The sequence below is a fragment of the Cucumis sativus genome, chromosome 4 (assembly GCF_000004075.3).
Source record: "Cucumis sativus cultivar 9930 chromosome 4, Cucumber_9930_V3, whole genome shotgun sequence".
Taxonomy (NCBI): domain Eukaryota; kingdom Viridiplantae; phylum Streptophyta; class Magnoliopsida; order Cucurbitales; family Cucurbitaceae; genus Cucumis; species Cucumis sativus.
Window position 1 is genome coordinate 16,359,639 of NC_026658.2, and position 11,698 is coordinate 16,371,336.

Sequence of the window (11,698 nt, forward strand, 5' to 3'; positions counted from 1 at the left end):
CCTCTCACCCTATCTTCCTGTTTGCTCATTTCTACATGTGCTAAAATGATCTACACTACAAACTATTCAACACTGCAAATACAATTATTGTAGGAAAGAAATCCTAAGTGAGGTTTGACACTTAGATATCATGTGTCCCTTTGGACTTCTGTTTCAATGACCTATTGTAACTATTTCCTTGGTATCATTTTACTTCGGTGGAGTCCCTTCTTTTAGTTGGGAGGTTATTGGTCAGCTTGCTTCTTTTTTTTTTCTCTCTCTAATATCCTATCCTTCCATTTTTCTTCTCAATGAAGTTCTTGCTTTTATTAAAACAACACAACTATTGTAATTTGCAAAATACTAGACCTAACAAATAATAATAACCACTAAATTAGCAGTCTCACATGCCAAAAAATCCATTGAAAAAGCAAGTCAATGGATGTGAGAATGAAAGATTCTAACATTTTCATGTTTAGTTCTTTCTCATTTGATGTCTAAGCTAAAATGGTTACAACGCACAAAAAGAAAGAAGTGAATAAAACCCAAAGGTGTATGTTAGTGTTGTACTTTCCATCACACTTGCTCATTCCTTATGTTGCGTAAAAATTTCTCAAATCTTTACAAGGGTTAAAAGAAACAAATAAGGAACCAAAAAAAGAGAAAAAGAAGAAAAAAAAAAAAAAAGAAAGAAAACCCCCTATTATATACTTCAATTCAATCTCTCCTTTCTCTTTCAAACTGTGTACGTTCTTTTTACCTCAGCACCCTAACATCATATGATACAGTATCGCATAATTCAGCATTAGTTTCATCCTCCTCCAATCCAACCAAAAAAACAAAACATAGACCCTACGACTCGAGATCCCTCCTCTGCTTCAGACACGAATTATCGCATCCTTTTCTAATAATCATCACACCCCAACCAGAGAACATTTCATTTCGTGGGGCATTCCATCTTCTCTCATCTTCATATCACACCTGACTCCAAATTCTGTGGATCCAACTCCCGTGATGCACATTGTGTTTGAGGACGAACTGAAATCATTTGTATCATAAGACCTTCCTAAAGCACCTTCTTAAGCCTTCAGAGTGGATATCTATCCTCAAAGTATAATTAACTAAAAGAATTCATCTATGTCCAAGGAAAAAAATGCATCACTTGGCATGTCCAACTTTCAAAGTTACAATCACGCATGTGTGGCAGGGGGAAGCCATCTGCAAATGAGTTTTTGCTCACAAGATGGTAGTAGAGTAGACACGTGTTAATTGGAATCTCGATCTCGCTTTGAGCCTATTTGTTCTCGACCTTTTCGTTTTCTCAGCACCTCGGCTTCTCTGGCTATCTGAATATCTGAGGGCCAAAATCTTTGATTCACAACTTTGAATAGATAACGTGGAAGCAATGCTACAACTATTATTAGCAATATAGTCAGCCAATAGGTTGGAGACTTAGCCAAATGAAAGATCGTCCTACACAACAACAAATAAAAAGGGTCAATCATGCAAGTAAATAACATTAGATGGACACCTAGACATTTACACATAAATAAGATGAGATCATCAAGATTTTGTACAAGAAACTAACCAGTAGTTAGGAAAAACGGGTATAGAATCCAACACCACCATGCAAGCATATGTTATGACTATGGATCCCCAGACTGCAGCATGTGTAATATATACCCAACGTTGAACGTCCATCGCCAAGTGTACGTTGACAAGAATAACAACTGCTATCGTCCACAAACTTCCCAAGCTCCATATATCAATGGTACTCTCATTGTAAATGTACAAAGGAACATAGAAGAGAACAAGACTCTGCCACAGGGTATCAATCATTGTGAACCAAAAGAGACGCAAATTGTATGCCTCCTGTCTATGACCAGCACCATAGAGCTTAGGATACTGGAGTAAGGTTTTGTGACTCAAGTCTTTGTCCAGAATACCAACAAAAATAGTAGGGATAGACGTATAAATAACGGAGTAAAACACACTACTCCAATCAGTCAAAGCTGAAGTTGTTGAGAATGCCGTGCATAGAATGTACCTAAGGAATACAAAATAAAAGGGCACATTAATAATGCATAATTTCATAACCAGATGGCATGTTTCGGATTTGAAGAGAAGAGAGGCCATAAAATGCAGAATTTTGTTTTTTTTTTTTTTGAAAAAAAAAGACCACCATTGTAAGAGTTGGTGTCATGTTGTCAAGATGTAATTTATGCATAAACAAGCATATAAAATCATAGCACAAACTACACTTTCCATTAAGTATTTTACTCTCTAAGTTCATCAGATGACATATAGTATGACTGAAAAGCAGTTGGAATGCATGTATCCATTGATGCGAAAAGAAACTTATCATACCAGAAGAGCATCAAGACAAAAACGGCGTTGCGGTAAAAGTTGTAAAGAACCATGTAGCCTACACGCTGATAGTTCCAATGTCCATGAACTAGTAGTAATCTTTTCAAGAAGCGAAATTGTCCCATGGCAAAATCAGATGCCATAACCGCTTGACGCCCTTCCTGTCCACATATACCAACACCCACATCGGCCATCTGAATCATTGAGACATCATTGGCCCCTAAAAGAATTGCCATTGAAAGCATTTGTCAGTTAACTCAATAAACAGAGGTTGTGATATTTAGGGAGTTAGAGAAGAAATCTTACCATCTCCAATTGCCAATGTCATATCATCAGTTCTACTCTTAATCAGATCAACAATTCCAGCTTTCTGCAGAGGAGCAACACGACAGCATAGCACAACATCGCATGAAGTGGCAAGGTCAAAAAGCTGCCATAAAATAGGAAACATTTCAACAATCATTAACAAGTTTTGAAGTATTAGAATGATATTACTGACACTGCAATGTAAAGGTTCTCAAAGGTAACAACAAGATTCTTGCCTCTGACTCCAATTCCTTCTCCAAAATGTACACCAAACTGTTTCCATCAATGATTAGAGCTAGTGGTTTATCAGTCAAGTCTTCTTTCCCTTCAGTAAAATCTGACATACTAGGTGTCTTCGGTATATCATGATCATGACATTCATTCTCACAATTCCTAAGCTTTGGCCTTTGACTTCCGCACTGTGTTGATTTAATACCATATTTTGCCAAAGCATCAGCTAAAAGTTGCCTGCAATCATTCTCTGAATTTCCATTGATAACTATTGACTGCATATCGGAAGTCAGCAGTTTGCAGGAGAGACCAATTGATATGGCTGTCTCCTGCTTATCTCCAGTCAGAATCCAAACCTTTATTCCTGCCTGTCGAAGAGATTCAATGGCTTCAGGTACACCATCTTGAAGCTTGTCCTCGATAGCAGTTGCACCCAAAAGCTTTAGATCACATTCTATAAGGGCTGCTGTCTGACGTAGTTTTACTGCTCTTTCAGTTAAAGAAGTACTGGCATCCTCATATCTGCTCTGCCACAACTCAAATTCAGAATCATTCAGATCTTTGGCAGCAACTACAAGTGTTCGTAAACCTTCCTTTGAATATTCACACAAATGGTTCTCAGTAGTAAGCTTGATAAATTCATCCCTATCAGAGTCAATGCTTGTAATATTCAACATCGAAGTATCGGCACCTTTTACCAGCACCTTTATAGTGTTGTCAGGGAATCTGATGACGACGGACATTCTTTTTCGAACACTATCAAACTCATGTAAACCCAAAACGTCTAACCTAGAATCCACAAAAAAATAAAGACCGGATGTAATGTAGTATGGAACAAACTATCATAAAAATCATTCAAACACAACATAACAGGATATGGATAAAAAATAATTAGACAAGCTAAGAATTAAAATTAGAAAGCAAAGGATTATCTACCTTAAGTTCTCACCATTGACATCAATAACAATATGCCCAGACGTGCGCTCAAAAAGGGTATATCCATAAGCAGAGGCTGCAGCAACTAGTGCTTGCTCATCAGGGGATTCCCCCTGATAATTAATAGTTTCAAAACCCTCCTCGCTCAATTCACCATTTGCATAATTAGATTTGTCATCCATGTGAATAGGAATTACAGTATTGCATGCAGCCAATGTAAGAAAAAACTCATGTGCAGCAATCTTTTCATCTCCGTTTAGGTCCTTGTGCAACAATTTGATAAGTTCAGTATCAACAGCAACTTCAGATTTAAGTTTCCACCTCCTCCTGCCTAAAGTTGCTGTTACAAAAAGATCACACTAGATGAAGGAAAAAGAAAGAAAAAACATGATATAATCTCAAAATTTCATCAACCAGAAGGTTTTGATAACTCAGGGTAACATCACAGGACATAGGCTGGTCATCTATTGGAGATCATACTGACACAAGACCCTAGAACTAATTTTATTCTCATACAACTTAACTCTAATTAACTTCGGAAGTTATGTGCCAACCCTCCCACCTTTTGAACTCTGTAGATTATAGATGAATATACCCTACACCTGAACAGAAAAAATGTTATGAAAGCGGTTTGTAAAATTGAAAATTGAGACCACCAACAAGCAAGAAATGGCTGTTTCATACAAATCCTTTTATGTTTATAGATACAAAGAAACACCAATTAAGAGACTAACTTCGAAAAACATAAGATTTCCCTTGGAAAAAAATGTAAACTCAATAACAAACATGCAAACAGATATTTCCTTCACTAAAGAATATTAAAAACTGAGCAATAAAAGATAGGGAACAGTCATAGAGAAATTTAGTACACAGCAATGTATACATTTAGAAAGTGGTGCAAAAAAAATATTATAATAAAAGCAACAACAACAATACTTGATATGTTATCAACCGCCAAGCTAAAAGAAAGGCAGGGAAGTAGGGAGACACAAACCAACGGCAATAGCATTGGCAGATTAACTAACAAGAGTTGTCTCTATAAGTTCACCCAAACATGGATAACAAAATTATGACAATGGAAGCAGTGAAACTATTTTCCGTACCTGGGATGGAATACAGCATTGATGGATATTCCTCAGACAAGTTGCTCCCATAATTCTTCCCATGCACACTTGCCCTTTTAAATTCCATTTTATTTTCCGTAAGTGTTCCTGTTTTATCAGAAAATATATAGCGAACTTGACCAAGATCCTCATTGATATTCAATGATCTGCACTGGAACCTTGAGGAAGAGGCTCTGCAGTACATGTGCTTATCTTCAATCATGAAATATGACTGGCCCAGTCTCACCATCTCCATTGTAATATAAAGGGATATTGGTATCATAATCTGAAACACTATAATAGAACTCAAAAAGGAGAAAAATGTTTCCATAGGTATTCCATAAAACCTATACCTCTTACCATTATCAGCCCCGTTTGTGAAATACCTTTTCCTATAATATGGCAAGGTATCAAGCCGTTCCTTGTGCCGAACAAGCCATGAGCCCATTCCAAGGGCCACAACTAGACACATGATAAAGAGGAAAATTGACAACCACAATGTTTCCCTGTTCATGTAACCCTCTAGTTTACTTCGCTTGGCAGGAGACATTGCACTGTTTAACATGGCTTTTGTCTCTTGCCCAGCATAGACAACCACCCCAATAATCCATTCAGTGTTCTTCAGCTGACAACCCCGTAAGACTATGTTTGACTGACTGAGCGGAAATTTATGGTTGTTGAACTCCATATTGGCAGTGAACTCATAGATGTTCCTATTAGGTTGTTCACATCGAATAAGACCAGAATATGAACACCCCTCAGCGACTGCAGATGCTGTTTCCTGCCTAGCATACCTTGTTTTCAAGTTTGATTCACCATCCAAATTCATCGTTTGGATGTAAGCAAGACCACTAGGATCACTTGTCCCCAATAAAACCATGTCACAAGGAATGACCTCATCAGCACAAATCTTGACAACTTCACCTGCACGTATTTTTTTCCATACCTTCAATCGAAAATCATCAGATTGAAACACCAAAGCCTGTTTATTGTTCTCATTACGATCAGATCTGTGTCTCCGCCAATCCTCATAGCCATCTTTAATAGCTGTGACACAGAGCACAAACAGAAGGGGAAAAAGAGATACCGTTCTCCCAAAGACTGCCAAAGGTGGAAGCTGGTTAAGAGCTGCAATAGCAAGAAAATAAAGATAGGCTACGCGGTGGAATTGAATAAAGAGGTTCTTTGGCAAGAAAGTAATCAATGTGTACTTGCTGGTGGTTATCTCATTTCCTGTGAACTCATATTTGTCATTAGTTCTCCTTGGATCATTGATGTATATCGACCTTGGATTATCGTCATGCTGTAAATTATCCTCGAACACCATACTCTTATGACGACTTCTTTGCGCTTTATGCAACTTCTCCTGAACCCTAGAAAGTTCAAAGCTTTCAGGGTTATTATCGTTAATATTATGCATCTCCATTGCACCCCACGAGACCAGGCGTCTTCTATCCTGGGTGGGGTAGCCAAAAGGAAACTGCTGAGAAAGCAGAGAGCCAACAGTAGAAAACTGCCTCTTCCTAGAAAGCGAAATAGACCGGCTGAGGCAATCCTCGCTACTCCAAGCGTTATCTCCAAAAGGGCTGGCGCAGTTCTCCTTCACATCCACAATGTCACTATGAGCATCGTCGTAACTGGAAGAGGTGAAGGAAGCACTGCGACATAGACAACCAACCGAACCACGATTTCGAGATTGGGATCTGTATTCAATAACTGAGGGAGATTCTGATGAAGCCAGCAAGGGCTGACCAGATGTCATAAATTATCTTTTGACCACATTAGAGAGTTTCACATACAAATCAAACAAAGCCCCGGCAAACATTAAACCTTTCACCCCAACTCCATCCAAGCAAACCACAGAAAACCAAAAGAGCTCAATCTCCATCTCACCAAGAAACCGCATCCCATCATCCTCCTAAACCCATATTTCTTGTTCTACCCAACAATCTATTCCAACGTCCACGCCTCAGCGACTAAAGGTCAGCATGATTCAAATAAAATCAAATAAATAACTTCATAAGAAAATCCTCAAACGTTAAGACGAAAAATCCCTCTGCCTGAAAGTGAAGAAGACAGAGAAATATAATGGAAGGGCTTAACAATGGCAACACACATTCAAACTCCTGCCTTTCCCTCGGACACCATTTCCAATTAACATGAAAAAGTGAAACTTACACGCAAGAAAAAATCAGATCAGAGACCGGCTTTGAACAGAGGCCCAAAGAAATCTGATAAAAGAGGAATCAATGATGGACAAACAGCTCGATTCGACGAAGTATTGACAACTCTCTCTCGTGGATCCAAAACAACAGCACACCACCTTAACGATTCCCCAAGCACGCAATGCCAAAATCCTAGATATCAAATGAGACAAACACGAATTAATAACCAACCCTAAACCTAAAAAACAACCAAAACCCACATAAAAATTTATCCCCTTTCAATTTTATTTAAAAAAAAAAAAAAAAAAAACTCCCAAATCAAATCAGACCCAGATACGCAATCATCACAAAAACCGCAAAAAAGAAAAAGGAAATGCAAAAAAAGGGTAAAATTAAAGAGAAAGTTAGAAGATAGGTACCTGTAAGTGTGTAAGAAGGGTATGAAAGAGAAGGGGTTATCGTCTCGGAATTGATGAAAGAAAGTAAAAGGAGCAGAGAGATCAGAAGGGCCTTCAATGCACTGAATACGAAATCATAGTGAAAAATGGGAGAGAAGTGAGAGAAAGAAGAAAGGGGGTGGGATCGGAGGATCTCCCACCTGAAATGGGTAGGAAAGAAATCGTGGGGTGGGGCGGGAAGATCAAATCAAAAACAAAACAAGGAAAAGAAAAAAGGAATAAATTAAGAAACTGGGGAAGAGGGATAAGAATAGAAAAGGGGGGAAAGGGAAAGAATTGGAGAGAGAGAAGTGGTAAGAGCGAGGAAATCGCAGAGAGAGAGAATCGGAAAACCACCAATTAGAAAAGGAAAGAAGCTATGCATTTGGAAATGGGTTTGTGTTTTGATTGAATTTGCTGCTGTGATTTAGTTTCTTCCATGGATGGATCCGATGGCTGGTTGGGCTGCCTTCACTGAATACGGCACCGTCTCCTCCTCTTCCCCTCCACCTTCTTTTCTTTTTCTTTTTTGTTTTTTTGTTTGTTTGTTTGTTACGCTCTCTTTCTTTTTAACTTATCATCTTCTCCCCTTCCTCTCCCATTTTTTTTACTTCTTTCTCTTCTTCAACCTTTCTTCTTCCTTCAAATCTATTTTTCTCCCCAACTTCTATAATATAACAATCTTAGATCTCCAAAATCCCAATTCTTTTATTATTCAAATTTAATGAAATTTCTTATGCACCTACACATATATTTGAACTTATACCTAATTTATTTCTTTTTAAATACTACAAATATTATGCTATTACATTATAGAATTCAAAGTTAAATTCAATTCAATTTTTTTTTATAAATGTCTTTATGATAAGAACAACATTACAAAAAATTTAAAAAATAAAATAGAACTATATGGTTATATAATTGAAGTCTAAGAAGCAACAAAAAGAATTTCCTTCTTTTATATCTTCCACTAATCTTTCTCTCTCTCACTCTTTTCTTTTCTGTCTATATTCCTTTGCAAATTGAGTTAAAAGTAGAATGCTTTGTCTCAATTTAAATTTGATCAATCTCTTAAATATGTATATGCAAAAATAAATTGGGTCCAGAAGTATCAAGAAATATGTGAAAAGATATAGGTGACAATGAAAATCAAGGATTTATGGTAAGATTTTTTATTGAAAAATTTATCATATTATAATACCTAAATTTTAATCGTATAATTTATTATATGTACTAAATTCTATCTAACAAAAAAAAAAAAAAAAAACTTAATGGATTAGTTTAATTGATTTGGTTACCTCTTGTAAATAATTTCAATTTTTTAAAAATATTTTTTTTCTCCAAACTTTAGAGATTAGATAGATTCATTATTTAACTTGAAAATTACGTTGATTTGAAGGTTGGAAAAAATCATCCAAAGAAAAATAGGATAATTGGCTAAGATTGACTTGTTGTTACTTGACTATATGATCTTATGTATTTATAAATACACAATGAAATTTTTGTTCCTATTTTTGTCCACAGGTTTTTTCCACAATGAAATTTAGGTAGTTCAACACACTTGACTTTATTGAAAATGATTTTGTCTCAAACATAGAAAATAAGAATCCTTCCGTAATAAGGATTATGAAAAAAATTCAATAACTAGACCAATCCAGATTATCTAACTTTAAATAATCAAGATTGAGTTGGATTGTAATTTTAAAGATAAACTCTTTCGTTGTTTGTTTGATTATATATATATATTTTTTTTAATTGATGTAATATATTTAAAAATGTGACATTTTGTTCCCTACAAAAATTCAACTTGTAGTGGAAAAGAAAATAATGAAAAAATAGTATAAATTATTGGTAATAAAAAAAAACACAATCGGTAACCCATATTTTGCCCACACTCGAGAAATTCGGGTTGGTCCGTAATTTACCTCCAAATATGTCCAACTCGACTTATGCATGCTTTATTGACTTCTTGTTCTTTGTTTCTTTTTTCTAGAACCAGAAATGAGATTATGTATATTTGATAACTACTTTTTTTTCTTTTTCGGTTTTGTTCGTTCTTTTTATAAAATTTTACCTAAAAGTTAATTATTTAAAATAATTAAAGTATAAAGTTATTTAAGTGATCTTTTAAACCTATTTTATAAAACTCATAAACTAAAAATGTACATTTTAAAAACTCTGGAATCAAACGAGTCTATCGTTATAAACTTTAAGACTAAAAAGTCCTTTTAAAATTCAATGAATATTCAAACTTGTCAAAATCTAAGAACTTAAAAGATAATTTTCTTTTAATCAATTATATACAAAAAGAAACAAAAATGTTGGAAAGGATCCACTAAATAAGTCGAGTGAAGCTCAATTAAGTATACTTAATGATGAATGTTCATGTCATATGTTTGATATTTTTTCCTCCTAAAATAGCAGCATAGTGCATGCTTTGATTAAAAACTTGATCAAATAGGTTTCCTCAATGTAAACATGTGGTGTTTCTTTGCTTCCCCCTCCCAAAACAATCAACTTATGGAATTTTACTTTTTGAACTTAATTATATTTGTGTTGTCAATTAATTTAATTTGCAAATCCCTTTTTAGGATTAGTTTACATTATACTTAGTAGCTAAGGAACTTTTTTGTGCCATCATTGTCATAATTTCACATCAAATAACATTAATGCTTTGACTCTCTACATTAATTATTGTTGCTTTTCTCTAAAAGTTCTAACAAAATAAAACCCAATTCCTATGACATTACGCAATACATACTATGGGCTAAATTAACCTTTTGGATTCTAAAGCAAATGAAATGGTTATGGGCTCATTATCTTCATAAATTCACCTATAATAAAACAACCTAATCTATTAAAACAATTTCTATTATATAACCATTTTCAGAAATCACGATAAAATGTATAAGGTTTATATAAAGTTTATATGTTTGTGTTTGGAGTGTAGATTTGTTTTGTTTCAATTTATAGAATACATACCATAAATATCGACAGCTATTTGATACATCTTTTTTTATTTTTAAATAATATTTTAAACATATTTTACTTTATAAAATTTTTTATTCAATAATTCTACCTATCTTTGTTTAAATAAAATATGGATGACATTTTTTTTTTTTGTCTCTTTCCTTTTTAGTAAGGAACGACAATTAACCCACTACATTTTTTAGCACTAATATTGATAGATAAAATGTAAAATAAAAGGTAAATCAAAATTCTAATTCTTCTCCATAAATTTCATCATTTTTCTTTTTCTTTTTCTTTTATTTTTATTTTTTCTCTTTTGTAATTTCTTTTAATTAAATTTCTCTCGTCATTTTAACGGTCAATTAAATGCTACCACATCTTTTTTAATAGTTTCAACTCCTCTCGATTTGAAAACCCATAAAATATGAAATAGTTAAGAAATAAACATGTTATTTTTCTACAACTTTTGAGAAGGAATTAAATATTTTTAAAATAGAGTTCTAAAATATAATAAACTAAGAAAAGTGTAAGATTGAAAGAAGTATGTAAGCCTAAAAATTGGTAGAATTAGAATGATTTTTTTTTTCTGTTTAAGATTATACAATTCAATCTATAGGGCTAGGATTTATTTTATTCAACACACTTTCATTGAGTCAAATTACACTAATAAACAAAATCTCTATTATTATAATTATAAAAAAAAAACTATACAAATAATAATAATATAAAAAAAGAAAAGAAATAAAGTTGACAAAACTAGAAAAGATAATCATGAGATTAGATACTTTTTTTAAGTATACTAATCAATTGATAAAAGATAATGACCACTCAAAGTTAGGTTCATTTTCAAACATACAAAAGAAGAAGAAGAAAAAACAATATTACCACATATTATCATTTATTAATATAATTTCACAAATAAGATTGTGTTATATTTATATACATAAGTTGTATTACTTCAAATAGAGAGACAGAAGTTGAATAAATAAAACAAAAGAGATAGTCAATAAGGGTAATCTTTATTTGTCCCAAAATATAAGTTTGGAAAACAACAGTGTGAATTTGTGATACAATAAATCTGACCTAAAATTTGTGTTCTTTAACTAGATAATAAAGTTATTTTAGTAAATCTCAACCGCTACATACATATACACTAATAATAGTAGTGAAAAATCAAAACAATAACATAAAAGAATATATATTA

General features: G+C 33.8%; 1 protein-coding gene across 2 annotated transcripts; it reads right to left on the reverse strand.

Annotated features, from left to right (window-relative positions):
* Nucleotides 1-510: 510 nt before the first annotated feature.
* LOC101206692 (phospholipid-transporting ATPase 1) lies at nt 511-8,188 on the reverse strand. Of its 2 annotated transcripts, none has more exons than XM_011655422.2 (9): nt 7,507-8,188; nt 7,101-7,279; nt 4,923-6,898; nt 3,820-4,159; nt 2,889-3,672; nt 2,653-2,776; nt 2,347-2,566; nt 1,568-2,026; nt 511-1,452 (listed from the first exon to the last, which is right to left on the reverse strand). In XM_011655422.2, exons 3-9 carry the CDS (start codon nt 6,682-6,684, stop codon nt 1,245-1,247), a joined length of 3,897 nt encoding a protein of 1,298 aa, XP_011653724.1. In that variant the 5' UTR covers nt 6,685-6,898; nt 7,101-7,279; nt 7,507-8,188; the 3' UTR covers nt 511-1,244. The 2 variants fall into 2 exon arrangements, with proteins under 2 accessions (XP_011653724.1, XP_011653723.1); XM_011655421.2 differs by having other exon boundaries at nt 4,923-6,982.
* Between the last annotated feature and the right edge of the window lie 3,510 nt (nt 8,189-11,698).